Here is an 18,934-nt window from a genome sequence, read left to right as displayed (position 1 = left end):
CCTTCCTTTTCTTTCTTTCCTTTTTTTTTTTTTTTCCGCACATAACCCTTGGAGAACTACAGGCCCTGGGCTGCATTTCAGGCCCCAGCTCTGCCAGCCAGGTGGCTACTTCTACTTCCTTTTAGGCCTTTATATGATAACCTTCATCTCAAACATGTTCTACATACGTCACCTGAGCGTCACATTGGGTGACATGGTGGCAGAGCAGAGGGAATGCGACTTGAAGTCTGCAGGTGGTGGGGCCTGGACTTGACCTCTATCTCCTCCCTCCCCATTCCATCTTTACCTCTTCCCACCATTCCCACCATCTTTATCTCCTGAAGAACTTGTACTTCCCCAGAAGGAGCCTGTCTTCTCTCCTTTCTTCTCCTCCTCCCCATGATCTGGCTGTTTACCCTTTAGGGATCAGCTTGGTTGTCACTTCCTCCAGGAAGCCTTCCCTGATATGCTTTGGTAGTGGATGCTGAGATCAGGTGAACCCCAGCCAGTGGGCTGGGGTGGGTGGCCAAGCACGGGAGGGTGGGGGTGGTGGGAGGTGGAGGTGGTGGGGATGGGAGGGGAGAAGAGCCTTACCTCCGAGGTAGAGGGGGCTGTTGATGCCTACTGCTGGCTGCTTCTGGAGCTTTCCCAAGCTCTTCGGGGCTCCTTTATCCACCACCAGGTTCAGGGTCTGGTTTAGCATCACCAGCTCCACGCTGTGAAACTGCCCATCATTCACTGTCTCCACACTGGGCAGGAGAGAAGGGGTGAGAAGCAGAAGGTTTGCTGGGTGCCTCCCACAGCCAGGCACTGGGCCATGAACTTGGCCAGCATTACTTGCATTTTGTTTTATTTTTCATTTGGAAATAACTTCAAACTTAAATAAGTTGCAAAAGTAGAAAGAATACAGAGAATACTTCCTAAACCCACACTCTCCTGTTAGCCCCATTTGCTTTATCATTTATTTTCTTTCTCCGTATCCGTCTGTCTCCATAGACATGCATACATCTATATGTATATACATATATACACGTATAGTTTTTCTGAATCCTTTAAAAGTCATATACCTTACCCTTATCCCCAGATGCCTCAGTGTGCATTTCCTAAGGACATGGATAATCTCCCACGTAAGTACACTGCATTTTCAACTTCGGTAAATTTAACATTGGTACCACGCTTGTGTCTAATCAGGCTGAATTTTAATTTTTCAGTGGATCTAATAATATCTTTATAGCATTTTCCCCTTGCAGTACAAGATCCAGTCTAGGGCCAGGTAGTGCATTTGGTTATATTATTTGCATTTCTTTCTAGAATTTTACAGAGTTAAGCAAATTCCATCCTCAGACCACCTTCTTAATTTTTGCTCTACGTCATGCCACTAGGACCATTATTAACATGTTTTTCTTCAATTGCTCCACTCCCCCCCTTAAACGCGAGTAAGGATATAAAGCTAGCATTGTTCTAAGGAATACTGTCCCTGAGAAGAATATTCCAGGGTTATATTTTTCCTAGTACATATGAAAAAAAAAGGATCTCAAAGTGTCAATAGTTTGTCCATCTAAATTCATCTCCCGCACCTCCAGCAGCATGCTTACCGTCTGTGGATTGGTAGTACTGTAAAACGCTGCTTCACGCGTTTACAGCATTACAGAAACAAGGAAACGGGCACCTGGGTGGCTCGGTCGGTTAAGCGTCTGCCTTTGGCTCAGGTCCTGATCTCAGGGTCCTGGGATCTAGTCCTGCATCGGGCTCCTTGCTCAGCACAGAGTTTGCTTCTCCCTCTAACGCCCCTCGCCCCCACTGGTACTCTCTCTCTCCCTCTCTCAAATAAATAAAATCTTAAAAAAAAGACAAGGAAACAGAAGTTCAGGGAGGTCAAATAATGCTAAGTCCCCACAACTAGTGAGTACTAGAGCAGGACTGCCCACTGAGGGACAGACGTCTAGCTTCGAAGCCCACACGTCTGCTCCTTTCCCGTGCTGCCTCCCTCAGTCCCAGCAGGCCCTCAGCGAGGGCTGATGACACACAAGAGCCAGGCACTGTGCTGAATGGCTCTCCTCTATTATTTGACCCTCACCATAATTCTATAAAGCGGTGTCAGATATCCCATTTCACAGATAAGACGACTGAGGCCCAGAGAGGTGAAGGGATTTGTCTGAGGTCACCCAGCTAGTATGTTCCAGAGAGAATGCATAGGCAAAACTTTTCCAAAGTTCTGCTCTTTCCCCCGATTCGATTCTCGGCTGGGGGCTGGGAGGGAGCAGTGCGTGCAGGTGATGGGCATTTGGAAATACAATACTCCTTCTCTGAAAAGGGCTCTCTGAGGGGTGGCTGAACTCTGCCTTATCCATTCAGCTGTGGGTGCTGAATACGGAGCCTCCCTCTCCACTTGAGGTTTTCCCGGTGAATCCCCCAATCGGCTCCAACAAGAGGATCCCGTGCCAGACGGGGCAGGAACGGCTTCGGTGACTGAAGTGAATTTCAGCAAAGAGGTGAGGAAAATACTTGGGAGAAGAGAGGCTAAGTTGGGGTGGAGTGGGGAAAGCATAGTCTGTCCTAGCCCCTTACTTGGCAGGACCGTGACCACTCAGAAACAGAACCCCTCTGGTCTCAGTCTCCTCATCTGTAAAAGGGGAGAACAACCTGACAGAATTATCGTGATGATGGAATCAGAGGAGGTACTTGAAAGTGCTTTGTCCACTGTAAATTACTGGGAAAATGTGAGTCATTGTCATTACTGTTAGCTGGACTATTAACAACAGTAAGAACCTACCATTGCCTGTAAACCTAGCGACTCCTGCTGCTGCTGATCTCTGGGAGAAAGTGGTGGTCGAGGGGGACATGCAGGAGCTCAGGACCCTCCCAAACCCATCATGAACTTCTCTTCCCTCGTATCCATCCATCATCCATCATCTACCCTTCCAACCATCCATCTCTTATCCATCCATCCACCCACCCACTGAATGTCTACTATGAACCACATTGTTGGGGCTCAGTCGTTAAGCGTCTGCCTTCGGCTCAGGGCGTGATCCCGGGGTCCTGGGATCGAGCCTCGCATCGGGCTCCCTCCTCCGCTGGAGCCTGCTTCTTCCTCTCCCGCTCCCCCTGCTTGTGTTCCCTCTCTCGCTGTCTCTCTGTCAAATAAATAAAATCTTAAAAAAAAAAATGAACCACATTGTCCCCGGTGCTAGGGATCAGTGGGGAACAGTCCACTCACGAAGCTCACATTTCCTTAGCCTTTCCTCTAAATCAAACAACCAACATATCAGTGTAAGATGGGGTCAAGAAATAGGGCAATGGGCGGGGGGAGTGGTAGCTAAGAGTCCATTGAGGATCTCATTTGTGATGGGAGCCAAGAAGTCATATGAGGGTAGAGCTGCTCTCTTTCAGTAACTTCCAACTACCCTAAGTGGTGAGCAGACCCGTGCTCCCGCAGACGAGCTGATGGTGGGTGGGGGAGTGAGGGCGGGTGTGCAGAGACTACAAGCTTCTGACTTGGAGTCCCCACCCAGCTTTTAAACATCCATGCAAGAACATGCAGCTGTGTCCCCAAACCATTGGGTAGACTGACGCTGTGCTGAATGGGCTCCCCATCCCCGAGCCGTGTAACTAATGCGGGGCAGGCACCTGTCAGAGGGAGTTGTAGAGAGGCTGCGGCTCTGGGTGGGTGGTCTTGGCATTCCCTTCCAACATAAAAATTCATGCAGTCTGAGGCAGCCACTTTCCCATTATAAACACAGACACAGCAAACACACACACACACACACACACCCCACTAACCTCTTCCTGGCCACTGGCTCAAGCCCACTGCTGCTTTCCTTCCTGTGTTCCTGTGCTGGCCAGGCCCTAGTGCACCGCCACGGAAGGCCGCGGCCTGGAGACGGTGGTTTAGTAGGAGCCGCAGGAGCAGAGAGGACGGTGAGGCCACCCCTTCTGCCCCCGATTAAGTGCTAGGCTCCCAGGTGCCCCAGCCGCTTAGGTCTGTGGAGGGCCTCCTCTGATACCCACAAGGGCGTGTTCTGTGCAGGTCCCTTCCTCCAGCTACATTCTTCTGCTAGTTCATGCTCCGGAGTTGGAGAGATCTGGTCTCACACGGGTCCTCCAACTGAGGGGCCCTGAGCAAGTCCCATCACTCTGTAAATCCGAGTTTCCACTTACACATGACAGCGAGAGTACGGGTGTCGACCTCGGATGGACAACACATGGTCCCTGATACCTAGCAAGTGCTCAGAGGTGGAACGATGACCTCCTCCACCCTGACCCTGGGCTAGGAGGAGCTGGGTGTGGCAGGAGGGACGGAGTCGGGGAGCAGGTTTGTGGACCCTGGAAGAGCTCTTCTGATTCATAACCTTCCAGCTGCCCAGGGCTTTGGGTTTCTGGCTGCTTCCACTGGCTCATAACCATCTCTGAGGAAGGCACTCCCGAGCCCCATTTTATAGGGAGGAAATCAGCTGGGCTCTGAGAGTCTTCCTCAGTATCCACCGGGCCAGATGACCCGGCATCAGGTGGGAGGCAGACAGCACTGGACGTGGAGAGCTAGCTGGGTGGCTCCTGTCTGGGAACGGCATGAGGGTGTGTCAAGTGCTCTTCTTTTCTTCTTTTTCTTTTCTTTAAAGTAGGCTCCTTGCCCAGTTGGGGCCCAACATGGGGCTTGAGCTCACAACCCTGAGATGAAGACCCGAGCTGTGATCAAGAGTCAGGCGCTTAATGGACCGAGAGCCAGGTGCCTCTCTCTTCTGCTTCTAATACGAATAGTGGGCATGTATTGAGTGCTTTACAGGGCTAGGCACTGTGCTACTCTGTGGTAAGCGCTTGACCTGCATTCTCTTATTTAACCCTCATAACCCCCACAGGGGACATAGTTTTTTTCTCCATTTTAGAAATAAGAGGCCTAAGGCTCAGAGACGTAAGGTGTCCAGCTCACAGTCTTAAAGTGGAAGTGGTGGAGGCAAGATGGAAACCCAAGCTCCTAAGCCACAGAACCCTACTCCACTGTGGGGTGAACGGTCATTCTTTCAGGTACTGGGCATGTTCACCTGGATGCTGAGTTCTGGCCACTAGGTGGCGATAGAGCCTCACAGGACCAAATAGTCCCCGGGATTTCAGCTAAGCAGTAGCCTGAGACCTCTGGAGCGGACTGCAGCAACACCTGCCCCCTGCCCCGCCCCCTACCCATGCCCATGGCTGCATGGTCTCACTCTCTCTAGCCCTGGCCTTCCGGCCCCAGCATGGTGGGAGAGTGGGTTCTCTGGGAGCCTGACCTGGGTTTGAATCTCAGCTCTGCCGCTTTACTGGCTTCTGTGCTTTGGGGCCAAAGACTTCATCTGAGATCATGTTTCTCATCCCTAAAATAGGAGTGATGACGCTTGCCTGGGGCTTGTGGTGAGGGGTAACTGAGACAGAGACCTTGGCAGTGGATGGGATTGTGGTCATTGAGACTCAGGGAGCATGCCCGGTGGGCTAAATAGAGCCGTCTTGCGGCCCACATTTAAACACTGAGCTATTTCACATAGAAACGCCGAGTTTCTAGCGTCTCTTGATGATCTGTGTTCCCACATGGCATCATCTGCTGGAGCTGGGGTCAGCAGTCCCCTTCAGACAAAGCCTATACTCTCCAGGCTACCACAGTCCACTTTCCCCAAGTCTGTTCCCTTACTTGGCCCCTTGGCCTTGCAGGTAGGAAATAATGCCCGAAGTCTCTCTGACAAGTCTCGGAACTCAGGAATAGTCAGCCTGTTCCCATTCTGGGGCAGGTAGGGGCTCAGACAGGCTTTTCTGTGTGTTTGCCCTAGGGCCTGGAGTAGGACCTTGAAGTACCAGCACCCCCACCTGCGACTACAGCTGGGCAGATGAAAAAAACCAGGCACCCCCATAAAGCAGCCTCAGAATCCAGCTGCTCCAGGCCTGTAAATCCCCGCTGGGGGTGCTGACTGCTCATTCGCACTCTGGGGGCTGCCCGGCGGGCCTCAGCGGGCAGAATTTTGCAAACTGCCAGCCCCCTGACAGCTTTGGTTTGACACCCTGGCCCTGAGGCTGAGGAGGTCTTCCTAGGTGGCCAAAGGTCACCACAGTGACTCTGTGCGCTCCATTAACCCCAGCCCCCCACAGCATGGCTCTGTGCATACTGAGGGGGTCTCCCCCCTCCCCCGCCAAGGGCCTGCTCACTTCTCCACCTGTGGAAATGCTTGTCAGCCAGTTTCAGCTCAAATGTTTACCTCTTCCTCCAGGGAGCCTTCCCTGGTCCTCTGAGCAGAAATGTCTGCTCCTTCAATGTCCCATAGCATGTATCAGTTTCTTCTGGGACACCTATTTTATTCTGCCTCTATGACTGTTGCTTGTTTATACACCTGCCTTCTTCCCTGGATTGTGTTTTGTTTAACTGTGTGTCCTCCATACCTAGCCCAGGACCCGGCCCACACAGGCGTCTGGGAGATGTTTACTGAGTGAGTGAAAGAGCGCACTGCTGGGGCACAGCGGGTGCTGCCACCGAGAAGACTGGAAACAAACCCATTTTAAATACAGGATTTCGGGAGACTTGGGCTCTTTAGGACTGTGAGCTGCAGGACACTAAGGGTCTGTCACCAGGCTTGGCATGCAGACCTAGGCATGGGCATCCTTCACTGGGTTGCTCCCATGGGTGACAGAAAGAGCCTGGGGTCTCCCCAGGGCTCTGTGCTAACCCGCAGCCCACTGGCTCCCTGACAAGGGCTGTAGGAGAGAGCAGTTTCCTAGGCTCTAGATTACTTAAGATGAAGCCGAACGTAAGGAGTATGCAGATTTGAAAGCTGATGTAAGGTAGCCTGCTAAGGAACAGTACAGCTGACAGACCATATTTTTATAGCTTAACGTAAAAATCAGGGTGACTGTTGGAAAAACTGAAGTTTAGGGGAAAACCATCCTTCAAAACAGTTTGAAAGTCACTTAAGGAATAGTCCTGCTCCCTCGTGCTCTGAGATTTCTTCCCCTTGAGTTGCATGCTAATCCCCCCTGTTTTCTTTCTTAAACTAATAAAAGATTAGGATGACATTTCGAAAAGGGCACCTCATTAAGCAGCCTCATCCCCATTCGCGCACGCGCTCCTGCACAGTAGCCAGCTGGCCATTTATCTTATGGTAATGAGGTGTCATCTCCCCGCAGGGTGGGCCTTCATCTCCTGCCTCTTCCTCCAACACTGCCTCTAGCCGTCCCACCCGCAGCTCTGAGCCAGGCAAAGCGTGTGAGTGTGGAGGGGGCGGGGAGAAGGGGCTTCAGAGGGGCCCCTCGCATCTTGTCTCTGAGCGGAAAGCACTCAGGAAGGTGTGGCGCTCGTGCCTTGGCGGGAGGGGCTGTGGTTCTTACCTGTAAACCGTGGTTGGTGGGGAGCTCAGACTGTCATAGACGAGCCTCACGTGACCCTGGTACAGCTCCAGCGCCAGGGGGTCGTTGTCTCCCTTGTAGAGAAGGATGCCGTTGTCCTTGTCTGTGGCCACCTGGGGAGAGGCATGAGGGTCAGGACTCCCCTGAAGCCTAGTCTCCCCAACCCCACCTCACAGAGACCTCTTCCAGGCGGCATCTTCTGGATGAACCCCAGGTCTGAATTCACGTCCCTATTTCGTTCCTCTGTCTAGCCTGGGAATTTCCAGGAGGGCATACTTACACTCCAGCAAATGCTGATCGAACAATTCAATTCAGTAAGTATTTACTGAGGACCCACGTGTGCCTTTATGTATATAAATATTATTAGATTATTACATATAAGATATATTATTGTGTGGGGGGTGGGGTCAGGAGCCTTGAGTTCTAATCGCCTCTCCCACCAGAATACAATGTGATCCCACCCAAACCCTTGTCCCTCTCAGGGCCTCAGTCTCTCTGTATAAAATAAAATATTTATAAATAAAAAGCTAACAATTACCATTTCATTCTGTGTTTACTATGAACTAGGCACTGTGTTAAGAGTCAATCTGGGGAATTTTTAAAAACACCGGTGTCTAGGCTTTACCCCAAACCAACGCCATATGAATCTCTGGGGGGTGGGGCCCAGGCAAAGCTCATTTTAGGAGTTCTCCAGGTGATTCTAATGTGGTGTCAAGGCGGAAAGCCCCTGGTTCAGAAGTTGCCACCCAGAGGCTGCAGGTGACTAGCCTGTCAGCTCCCTCCACCCAGCACAAGTGCAGCCTGAAGGACTGGAAATGGATCAGATGGTCTGATGGGACCTCTGCATGTCTGCACGTGCTGCTCTGGCTCGCTGGGACCCAACATTCAGGTCCCTGGGTCGGAGGAGAACGCAGGAGAGGCTGAGGGCAGCCAGAGCCGCCTCCTCGTGTGTGCCCAGGGTCAGCCCCCATCTCAGAGGCCTGCCTGCCCGCCGGGCCTGCCGCTCTGCAAGCTGGGGCAGCTTGACCGTCCTGTGCGTCTCTGCAGCCCCCCTACCTGTAGTGGGGCCTGGCATGCAGAGGCGCTCAGCGGATCTGTGTTGGATAAAAATTGTCACCGTAAGCGTAAAGCTGGGCCAGTGCGGCCATAACTGAGAGGGGAGCAGGGCCCTAGTTAGTGCCATGTGGCAGGGGCCGCTAACTGGCCTGCGTCCTCTTGCTGTGTCTCTGGGGTTCTTCCTCCCTAGCAAGCCGATAGGCAGGGGTCTACTGCTTCTCAACCATATACCGTCCCTGCTCCACCCCGCCCAGAAGCATTTAGGTCACCCAGAGATGCATCTTAGAATAAATGTGCTCAGGTCCACAGGTAGGGAACCTGAAAGAAGTTAGTTGGAAAAGAATTTGGTTCCTACTAAATGGTTTTTCATTCCCTGAAAAATGCCCTGCCTGTGTGTGCCTCTGGGCCTTTGTACATGCTGACCTCTCAGGCTAGACGGCATCCCCTCACCCTTCTATCCTTCTCCAGGCAGACTCCTCCTCATCCTTCAGATCTCAGTTTAGTTATCACTGCCTCTGGGGAGCCTTCCTCATTCTTCCCAGCAGGTGAGGCTCTCTGTCCCATGTGCTCCCACAACACCCAGGACTGGCACTGGCCCTCTGCTTGTACCTTGCCCTGGACAAGGGGCTTTGTCTGTCTTGTCCACCATCGAGTCCCCATTGCCAGCACAGTGTCTGACATACAATATTTGAGTGAATATTTTCTAGGTAAATGAACAGATGCGGCTGGGAGCAGGGGCTGCCATTTGCAGTGAGAGCCAAGAACAGCGGCTGTTCTCAGAACAGTTGGGGCTTGGGTCATGTTGGAGTGAAGCGCACCTGCAGGGAGATGTTGGCCTGGGGCCGGACCTTGGCGGAGGCTAGTTCCACGTAGGAGTCTTTGCCTATGAAGTTGACGGTGATGAGCTTCTCGCACCTCGGGCCGGCAAAGCCTGGGGGGCAGCGGCAGGTCGGCTCCTGCTGCACCACGATGCACTGGGCCCCATTCTGGCACTCGTACTGGTCACAGGGACTGGTCTGAAGCAGGACCATGGGTGGGGGCTGCTCACAGAGGAGCCCACTGGGAGGAGGGGAGAGAAGATGGGGGAGAGATGAGGGGAGGACAGTGAAGAGGAGACAATCAGAGTCTTTGGGCTGAAGAGCCATTAGCAGGGAGAGGGAAGAAAGATGGGGACTGGGACTTGTTCCAGCCTTCCCAAAAACTGGGGCAAGCCCTTTCCTTCTCTAACCCCCATTTCCCTGTTTTTACAATAATAGGGTTGGATGAGGGTGCCGGTCCCCACATCTCGTGTCATCAGAATCATCTGGGATAAATTTGCAAATGGACAAAACGTGGCACAGACATATAATGGAATATTATTCAGCCTTAAAAAAGGTCATTCTGATGCCTGTTACAAGGTGGGTGAACCTTGAGGACATCATGCCTAGTGAAATAAAGCAGTCACGAACATGCAAATACTGTATGGTTCCACTTACATGAGGTACTCAGAGTGGTCACCTTTAAATTGGGTCAGGAAGTAGAATGGAGGTGGCCGGGGGAGGGGGCTTGGGAAGGGAGTGTGTAATGGATGCAGAGTTTCAGTTTTGCGAGACTCAAAAGCTCTGGAGACGGATGGCGGCGTTGGCTGAGGGACAGAGCAAGTGCCCTTACTGCTGCGGAGCTGCACGCTTCCACATGCTGCAGGTGTAAACCCCGCGTTACAGGTGTCCTACCACAACTTAAGACCCTAAAACAAAGCACAGATTCCTAGCCCCTTGTCCCCGCTCCCCTGTCCTCCATTCTAATTTAGTAGCTCTGGGGTGGGGCTCAGGAATTTATATTTTCACAAGCCTCATGTAGATGGTCTCAACCAGGGTTGGGAAAACTGGACTTCTTCATGATTCCTTCTCAGAGACCGTGATCAAGGGCCATTTGCATAGCTGGGTTTATGCCATGCAGTGAGTACTAAGGTACATCGAACAGCCCCAACCTGTCACCCCTCCCCCCACCTTAAGGCTGGTCCCTGCCTCCCCTCCAGCACCCCCTGCGCCTTTCCCTTCCAGTCAGTGTGGGCGCCAGGGCTGGAACCCAGCCTCTCCTTCCACATACCCCTCGGACCTCTCCTGACCACCTGCCAGTGCCTCCCATTCCCTCTGTCTCTTCTGGTTTCACTGATTCCAGGGGTTAACCCTACGCTCTCCCATTTACTTCCATTTTTCTACCATTAGGGCACAATAGTGTTTTTGTTGTCCAGCCTAAAGAGAAGATCCCTGCCAGTGTGGCCATGTGACTACCCCCACCCTGTAAGCTGAGCTCCGAGACGGTAGCATCTCCCGTTGGAAGGAATCGTGGCCAAGCTTGACATCACGTGAGCTGGATCCTAAGTCCAACTCCCACCCAGTTGCCCTGGATGGCTCTTCTGACTATAACATGGGCTTAACAGCATCTGCTCTCGGACATGGAAGGGCTGACCTCCCAAGGAGACCCAGGAGGCCCAGGGCTAGCGCTGCCTAGGAGTGGGTCTCCACCCTGCCTGCCTTAGCCTGCCAGTCCCCCAGCCTGTAGGCCCCTTCCTGAGGCACCCCTCCACCATACCTGAAGCCCTGGGGGCAGATGCACGTGTAGCTGTTGACTGCATCCACGCACTGGGCCCCGTGGCGGCACCGGTGGGCCACACAGTCGTCGTCGTCCACCTCACAGAGCTTCCCGCTGTAGCCGGGGAGACATTCGCACCTGGAACACAGCAGAGCAAGGCTGTTCTGGGGGCCAGGCCGGCTTCTGGGGGGCCTCCTGTCTTGTCTGTGTACCCACATTCCCAAGTCCCTCACTTCTCGATGGGTCCCCGAAGCCTGGCCCATGGTCAGCTTCACCAGCCATCCGTGGACTCTGGGTCCTTGCAAGCTGATGTCTGCTTGCGTCATGTGGGGGCTCCTGTGTTTAGGAGCTGGCAGCGGCGCTGCTGACACGTGGCTCCTTTGTGAGAGCGGTGGGCACTGCAGCCCCACCACCTGCTGGCCCAGGTGCACCCCGGTCCACACTGGCCTCCCTGAGCGTGAGCCTGGAACATGCAGCCCTGGGCTCCTCTGTCTGGGTGACACTGTGCCAGGGTCCCAGCAAGAAACAGACCTGAAGGCACTGCATTACTCACAGGTGCGCGGATGTACACCCAGACACACGTGAGCACAGACACTTCCTGGCGTTTCTGCCTCCCGCAGGCCTGGAGCCTGGGTACCTCTTTGGGCCACCAGCTGAATTCTACTGGGTGGAGCATAATAATAAGCACAGCCTACCCAGGTCAGAGGAGGAAGGTGGGACGGAGAGAGGGGGAAGCAAGAGCTCTGAGTACATGGACATTGGAGCCTGACCCGAGAAGCATCAGGACAAAGGGGCTGTGCTCCCTCCTCCCTCTCCTCGCTCCTCCCCCTGTAGGAGTAGGTAGAGTGGAATGACAAGTGGATCCGAGCATTGTTGGGGTTGGTTGGCGGAGCATGGTGTGTGTAGTGGGTTCGTGGCTGGGTAAGGCGCTTGGGGGTGGGGTGTCGCTGGAGGACGAGTTCTAGAATCTGAGGATCCACTGAGCCTGCATTCAGAAACCAAAATCGGCTAAGATCTGACCTGTTCACCTTTACTTATTTGAAGGGTAAATTTGAAATATGTGACCTCCTGCTGCCCCAGAAAGTGCAGACTTTCATGTCCTAGCCCACGCTCCACCCCAGTTTTTAAGCAGATCGGGCAAGCCTCTTGTGGGGGTATGTGCTCAGTACCCTACTGGTGTTAAGTCTGGCCCTGGAGGCGTCTGTCTTCGTGTCCCCTGCCTTCTAGGGAGTACCTGCAGCAGTTCAAGCCGCATGAGCCTCTCGGAGGCAACAGTGGCCACTCAGTGCCTGCAGCTAAGCTACAGCCTGTCAGGCACGGGGTCCAGGGGGCCCAGGAGGCTCCATGAGGAGTCGGGAGCCATGCTCCCTCGTAGACAGCATGCAGGTCTGGAGGCGAATGTGCTCGGTCCTTCCTGACAGCGCCACAGCCCGCTCCACGCCTGTGCTTCTCCAACAAAGCTCCCGGGGATCCCGGTAAAGTGCTGATCAGGGAGTCTGGGCAGGGCCTGGGAATCAGCACTTCCCACCAAGCTGCCCTGGGACGCGGCTGCTGCCGGATCCCGCACCTCGCTTCCCATAGCGACGATCTGCCCACCGTTTCTTCATCTGCTGAAGAGAAGCACCTGGGGGTATAGCGTGCATTCCCCCATGTTCTCAAATGTTTCCCCTCGCCTTTCTTCTAAAATGTAAGGCTGAGATGATTTTGTTTGGTATATGATTTTTTGATTCTGGCTAAGGGGGCGTAACCAAGTGACGTCCTTGGTCCCAGGACATCAGGAGTCTCCCGAGTTAGCTAATAAGTCAGTAGGGCCCGGATCGGCTCGCAGCGCCGGCTGTTTCCGCGTGCGAGAGCCTGGGTGGCTTGCTTCACCGCGCGGCACCTCAGCCCCCAGCCAGGGAGCGGGCAGTTGTTTTTACAGCCCGAGACCGCGGAGCCTTATGGGAGATCGGCCGCGGTGCCCGACGCACAGTACGTCCCCGGCGCGGTAATCATCACGATCTGCGTTTCTGTCACTGTGACTCCCGCGGTCATGGGTTTCTGTCCTTCTTTTCCGGGTTTTGGTACATTGAGATTTCAGTGTTCATATCACAGACAGTTATATAGTGTTATCTGTTCTGTTGAGTCCTCGTTAGAGCATTATACCAGGAGCATTATACCTCGTTAGAGCATTAAACACCTTCGACCTTGGGCAAAGGCTGCTTTGGCTGCACGCCTCTTGTTCCTGTCCCTGCAGCCTTGGGATATGGCTGAGCAGAAGGAAGGAGAGCAGCGGGGTGGGGAGGCGAGGGGGATTGAGATTAGGAGATGTTGCATTGTGAGAAGGGGTTTTTGACTTAAATGCATTTTAATAAAATGCACATTATTGAGCTGGCCTGTAGACCTCTTCAATTCGTGAGAAGACACTGTGCGTGACTATGTTATCTCAAGATTTTGAAAGCTAGACTGGTTTCCTTTTATATTCTAGATTCTTCCTACTCCGTATTCTCTATGCCCCTAGAACTCAAGGGCCTTGGCTACGGAAGAGTGAGATTTCTAGGGACAAGTACCAGAGGATCACGATCTCTGGCCTCGCTTACGTGTCTGGTCCCAAGTCCCTAGCACCCCAACCTCAGACCTAAACCCTGGATGGACCGCTTCTGACCAGGTCTCATGCTCACCGTGCTCTGTCAAGCCAGCGTCCTCTGAGCTCAAGGAATGCCACTGATCCTTCCAGCTCTGATCTTCCACTCTCCCCAGCTCAGATGCCTGGGCGCCCCTGTCGCCCCTCGCAGGCACACCCAGGGCACTCTGCGTGTTAGTCCGGCCTGCTCTGCTTTGGTGCAGTTTGTTCCACGCATCTCTTCCTCCCCTTCGCCTCTTCCTTCAGCTAAAGAGCAGCCCTGAGTTGAAGCCAAATCCGGGAGTAGGACAAGTGGGGCAGGGGGGTTTGGAGGCATCCTCACCCTTACTCACACTCCAGCAGCCCCTAGCTAAGAGCGCACGCGGCACCTCGCAGGGGGGACTGGAGCAGATAAGGCGAATTTGAACAGGGCGTGTGCATGGAAGGACTGAAGCTTCCTTTGCTGTCAGCAAAACCAGAGGCTCTAAGCAGAGGCTCTCGCATTTACCCTGGTGATGAGCTCTAGGCTTGAGATGTCAAAATAGGAAAGGAAAACACTAGACAAGACATGCTCATGTCACTCTCTCACCTTCACCTATTCTAGACCCTTCTCCGGCTGGTGGGGCCCTCCCCCCGCCAGCTCATTCAAATCCCGTCCATCCCAGCTCACCTCCTAAAGTGTGTGGGGGCTTCCCTTGCTTCACTACATTCTTCTCTCCCTTCCTCAGCTTCCCAGCAGTGCCCAGAGCCCAAACTGAGGGCCCCAGACGTGCCTTCTTTCTACACATTTGTTTTGTGTCAAATTTTCCTCCCCCAGGGCAATGGCAAGGGCCTCGAGAGGGATGGAATCAAAAACCTCTTGTAACACCCACAGCACTTACCACAGTGAGAATCTGAGGACTGAAGGGCCAGCCCACTGGGGGACAACAACTGGAACCCACAATTCTTAGATTCCAGGGTCATAAGAGTTCTCAAGTTCTTACATCTTGGAGACTTATGAATCTAAGAGTCCACAGTTCCTAAGTCCCTAAGATTCTGTGACTCTCTGATGTCACTGGCCTCCGGATCTTCCGTGAAGCGCTAAGCTCTGCGGCACAGCATCACAGTCTCAGAAACGCCCGAGTCTGGGGACTCTCTGCCTTACGACTGAAAGCTGGACAGACTCAGACTGATGACGGATCCTGGAGCCATCCACACCCACAGCATGAGCTTCGTCCTCCAGAGGCTGGAGATGCTACTGGATGAAAGGCTGGTCAGGATTCTTTCTAAAGACCCATCAGCATAGGCGTGGAGCTCCAGACCCACATCCCTCATCTTTAGGGGTGACTCTGTGGAGTCACTTCAGATATCTTTGCTGAAGGCTCTTCTGGGGTGCCCCAGCTGCTCTGGTCTTTGCACGCTCCCCCAGAGTCTCTGGTGCTAGAGGCCCGCCCCTCCAGGGTTGGACAGAGTCTGTTGGGGATGAGGGGAGCCAACTGTGAGTGCAAGGCAGCTTTGGGAGAGTGTTTAGGGGAGACTGTTCTTGGCCCTGGGGTTCTGGGATGTCCCTACTGATGTCAGATGGCCCCAGGACTCAAGGATCTCAGGGTGGTCTCTAGAACAGGCAATTGTACATGTTTTCACGAAGGTGGAGTGGAGGAGGAAGTAGGGACAGAGCCTGGGAGTGATTTCCCAGGGGTGTCATTTGATTCTCAGGCTCTAGAACAGGTGTCTTCTCCTGAGGCAGACTCTCCCTCCACCCTTAGAATTGCTCTTGTGCTCCCCGAGCTCCTGTGGGCTCTGCTGCTCACCAGAGAGACAGCTCCCCCAATGGCCATGGCTGCTGAACCGAGTCAGTGTTCCCTTTCCCCTCCCTGGCCCCCCAACATACACAGGTGCATGAGCTAGCAAACTGGCTGGAGCCACGGAGGGCAGAACGTGGTGAGGGATGCACAGACGCCCTTCAGACTCAGCTCCCTCAGTGGGCTTGCTCTACTGCACTCGCTCTGGGGAGGAAAGCCATGCTGGGGTTGAGGGGGGCGGGTCGGGAGACAAGGAAGGAGGGGGAGCGAGACGGGAAGGAGAGTGGTACAGGAAAGAGGGGATATCTTTATCTCCATTTGTCCGCCTGTCTATTTACAGACACACAGAGAAAGAGACAGACTTACAAAGAGAGAGAACCACAAAGAGACAGAGACAGAAGCACATGCCCAGGGAAACCGAGAGACTGGAAGAATTAGGCCATGACCAGTCAGAGACACAGAGAAGGACACAGTCAAGAACAAGTAACAGGCAGAGAGAGAGATCGGGAGAGGGAGAGAATGGAGAGGGCCCCACTGGAGGCAGAGACCTCAGGACCTTGTGCTGCTGGGGACACAAAGCCAAGCCTCACCTGAATCCTTTGTCCAGGGAGATGCACTTGGCCTTGTGCTGACAGAGGTTCATCCCGGGCACGCAGTGGTCAATCACCTCGTCACACAGCTCACCTGTGGGGATGGGTAGAAGGGTCAGGCGCCCGGGAGACCCTGGCTAGAAGGTCAGATCCATTCAGCCCCCCGCCAGGAGGTCCTGGATCTCAGGCATCCTGGGCTCACTCTCTCGGGGTATCCTTTCCCTGTACCTCGGCCTCCCTAGCAGTGACACTGGGAAGATGCTAGGATTTCCCCCGGGCGCTGTCCTAGCACCATCGCTCGGCCGTTTCACGTGATCATTCAGGGGCTGCTATAGCTGAAACCACAGGATGCCGGCCCCTGAGCCTGGGCCATGCTTAATTGTTGTTCTCACTCCATATCCATTTTCTGAGCACCTCTTGTGTGGCAGACACCATGACGGGTTCTAGGAACAGTGACCTGGTCTCGTCCTCCCCATGGCCTAGTGGGGCAGATCTACAAATCAGTGGGTGTAGCATTGATGTGTCACCGCAGGGGTAAACTCCATGGAAGGTCAGAGGTCTCCTGGAGGAGCGGACGTGGCTTCTCCACCTGCTGCAGATAAGTAAGCCCCCTGGATTTTCTCAGAGAAGAAAATATGAAAGGAATTTTGAAGTTTAGGTCTCTGGATACACTCCCTTTGAAATTCGTCATGCCAAGAAATGCCTAATGGGTCATAAATACCCAAGGATGGCACTTGCATGTAAGCTCCCCAGAGCTCACGCCCCCTGAGATGTGTTCTGGGAACGGGGAGCGGCGTGAGACAGGACAGCGGGGACGAGGGCAGCGGCACATGCACCCCCGAGCTTTGGGTTCCCTTAAATGCCACCTGGTTAAGCCAGGTGGAGACTGACCTAAGAGAGGAAAACTTCACCCATGGAATTTCTCTCAGAGGTGGGGGTGGGAACACGGGCAGGGAAGCTGCTGGGACGGGACAGAGGAAGGTCCTGAGGGTGGCTGGGGAGGAAATGGATGACATACGGAGCCCCCAGTCTGTTCTCTGCTATGATGGGGACAAGCTGACCCCTACCCTGTCCTCATTTTGCCAGCCTCTCCAGACCACAGAGGGCACTGTGTGTTTCCTCAGCTGTTTCCTCTTCCTCACTTCCTGGAGAGACCCAGAGAGGCAGACAGGCGTCTGTGTGGGACTGGCATTTTCGGGGACAGAGAAAACCAAGGCATCCCATTCGCGGTAGAATTACACTTTAGTTAACCGCAGACACAGGCCACGCTATTCCACTGGGGCAGGAAGCCACCTTAGTAAGTGTCTCCTCAGCCCCCCTTCCTCTGCCCATTTGCCCACCATAAACTCAGTTCACACCCTCCCTTTGCCCCAAAGCCTATTTTGAGTCCCTTTGCCTTCTCTTTTTTAACTGCTGGGATGTGTTCTGTCTTCTGGTACTGAGCCGATTCTTCTGGACCAATGATTTAACCCTATATGACTCCTCCTCTCATCTTAGGTAGACCAGATGCCCCTTGAGGGCATGCTTTTGGATTTCTTGGTATACCTAGTAGCTAATTCAGTGGTCTGTATACAGTAGATTCATAATAAGTGTTGCCTTTTGCTAACTTAACTCTTGGCTATAACTCCTCTCTGGGAAGGTGGAAGATGGAGAGGAGTAGACCATCAGCAGATTGCCCTGCACTTTTCTCCAGTATAAAGCCTTCCCTGGGACTCCAGGAGGCTGAGGAGTAGCAGGTGGTTTTCTCAGTCGGCCTTGGCGTACTCCACCACAGTCCCAAGAGTGTGCTTAGAGAATACATGCCTAACGGGCAGGGGGTCTGCTTAAGGCACAGGGTCCTGAGCGGCAATGGGGGCTACTTGACTTCCTTCTCCGCAGGCCTCAGGACTGCCTCTAATCATCGTCTGTGTATTCCCATCTCCTACCTCATTCCTGATGCCAAGCCACATGCCAGTAGGGCAGCGTGTAGCAGTCCCTGGGGTGCCTGGTCCTAGTTTCCATCCTTGCCTTAGGTTGCTATTTCCTAAAATATGTTTCTTGCAGCACAGGATGTCTGGGTTGGGAAGGAGTTCTGGGCTGGGTAGGAGGAAGTTCTGACTTCAAATAAATTTGGAACTTGCTGGGTTAAACAAAGTGAACAGCGTTTAAAGCAAGAATTGTCAGAACCTCTAATACGAAGCTTTGTATCATGTGAAAGAGAACTATTATTACGTATAGTGCTGCTCCAACTTTCTGTTCCTGGAGGCTTTTCCTCAAAGAGCTCATGGAGTTTATGGAATTCCATTCGGCGAGATGCCGCTTTGGGTTGACCCTATAACAGAGGAGGCTGTGTCTGTACCCCGGGTGGCATTTTGCTTCATCACCTAGTCTGTTAGTCTGACTGTTCTCATCAGGGGCTGTTAATATAGGAAATAAAGGTGCTGTGTTTTGGGGATGCATGGGCAGGATGATTATCCCGAGGAATAACCTGGGCGGGGGGCTTCCTTGATTCTCCGGCTGGGTGAGGTTCTTCCTCTGCCATCCCATGACCCCCCGGGGCTTACAGGTGTTACGTTCTCTTTCTAGTGAATACATCTCTCTCTACTTGACGATGAACTTCTGAGGAGAGGGAACTTTGTCTTGGTCATTTTTGTATCCTCAACTCCTAGCAGAGCATCTAGAAAGTGTAAATTCCCAGCGAAAGCAGACTAGACCTGAACAAACAGGAAATGTAATGCAAGCACTTGTCGCTGGCCTCAACCACCACTGGGTCGCCGGGGTTCCCAGAGGAGGCGGTGGCCATCAGCTACCGCAGCAAAGGGCTGCAAGCGCCCTGGGACCCTGTTTCAAAGCAGGGAGGAGCTAGTGATGTGCCGGGGGGCATGAAGCGGGGTGACACGCAGAGCGGGCCTCTGGGAAGCCCCTCCTGGCATGCCACCAGGTTTTGGGGACTCACGTCTCTGTCCACAGGGGGAGAGGGTGGGGGCCCTGAGAGAAGCTAAGAAAATAGTATTCTT

The 18,934-nt window shown here is 53.5% G+C and overlaps 1 protein-coding gene across 1 annotated transcript in view; it reads right to left on the bottom strand.

The window, feature by feature from the left end:
* SLIT3 (slit guidance ligand 3) overlaps window positions 1-18,934 on the bottom strand; it is a 584,433-nt gene that overhangs the window by 3,961 nt on the left and 561,538 nt on the right. The window contains exons 29-33 of the mRNA XM_040630315.1: window positions 15,939-16,032; window positions 10,966-11,103; window positions 9,210-9,450; window positions 7,318-7,448; window positions 574-728 (exon numbers count right to left, since the gene is read on the bottom strand). Of these exons, the coding sequence (XP_040486249.1) occupies window positions 574-728; window positions 7,318-7,448; window positions 9,210-9,450; window positions 10,966-11,103; window positions 15,939-16,032 (759 nt within the window). The remainder of the gene's footprint in view (window positions 1-573; window positions 729-7,317; window positions 7,449-9,209; window positions 9,451-10,965; window positions 11,104-15,938; window positions 16,033-18,934) is intronic.

The sequence above is a fragment of the Ursus maritimus genome, unplaced genomic scaffold (genome assembly GCF_017311325.1).
Source record: "Ursus maritimus isolate PB19 unplaced genomic scaffold, ASM1731132v1 scaffold_15, whole genome shotgun sequence".
Lineage (NCBI taxonomy): Eukaryota > Metazoa > Chordata > Mammalia > Carnivora > Ursidae > Ursus > Ursus maritimus.
Note: the sequence above shows the minus strand (reverse complement) of the source record. Positions and strands in the feature narration are given on the sequence as shown.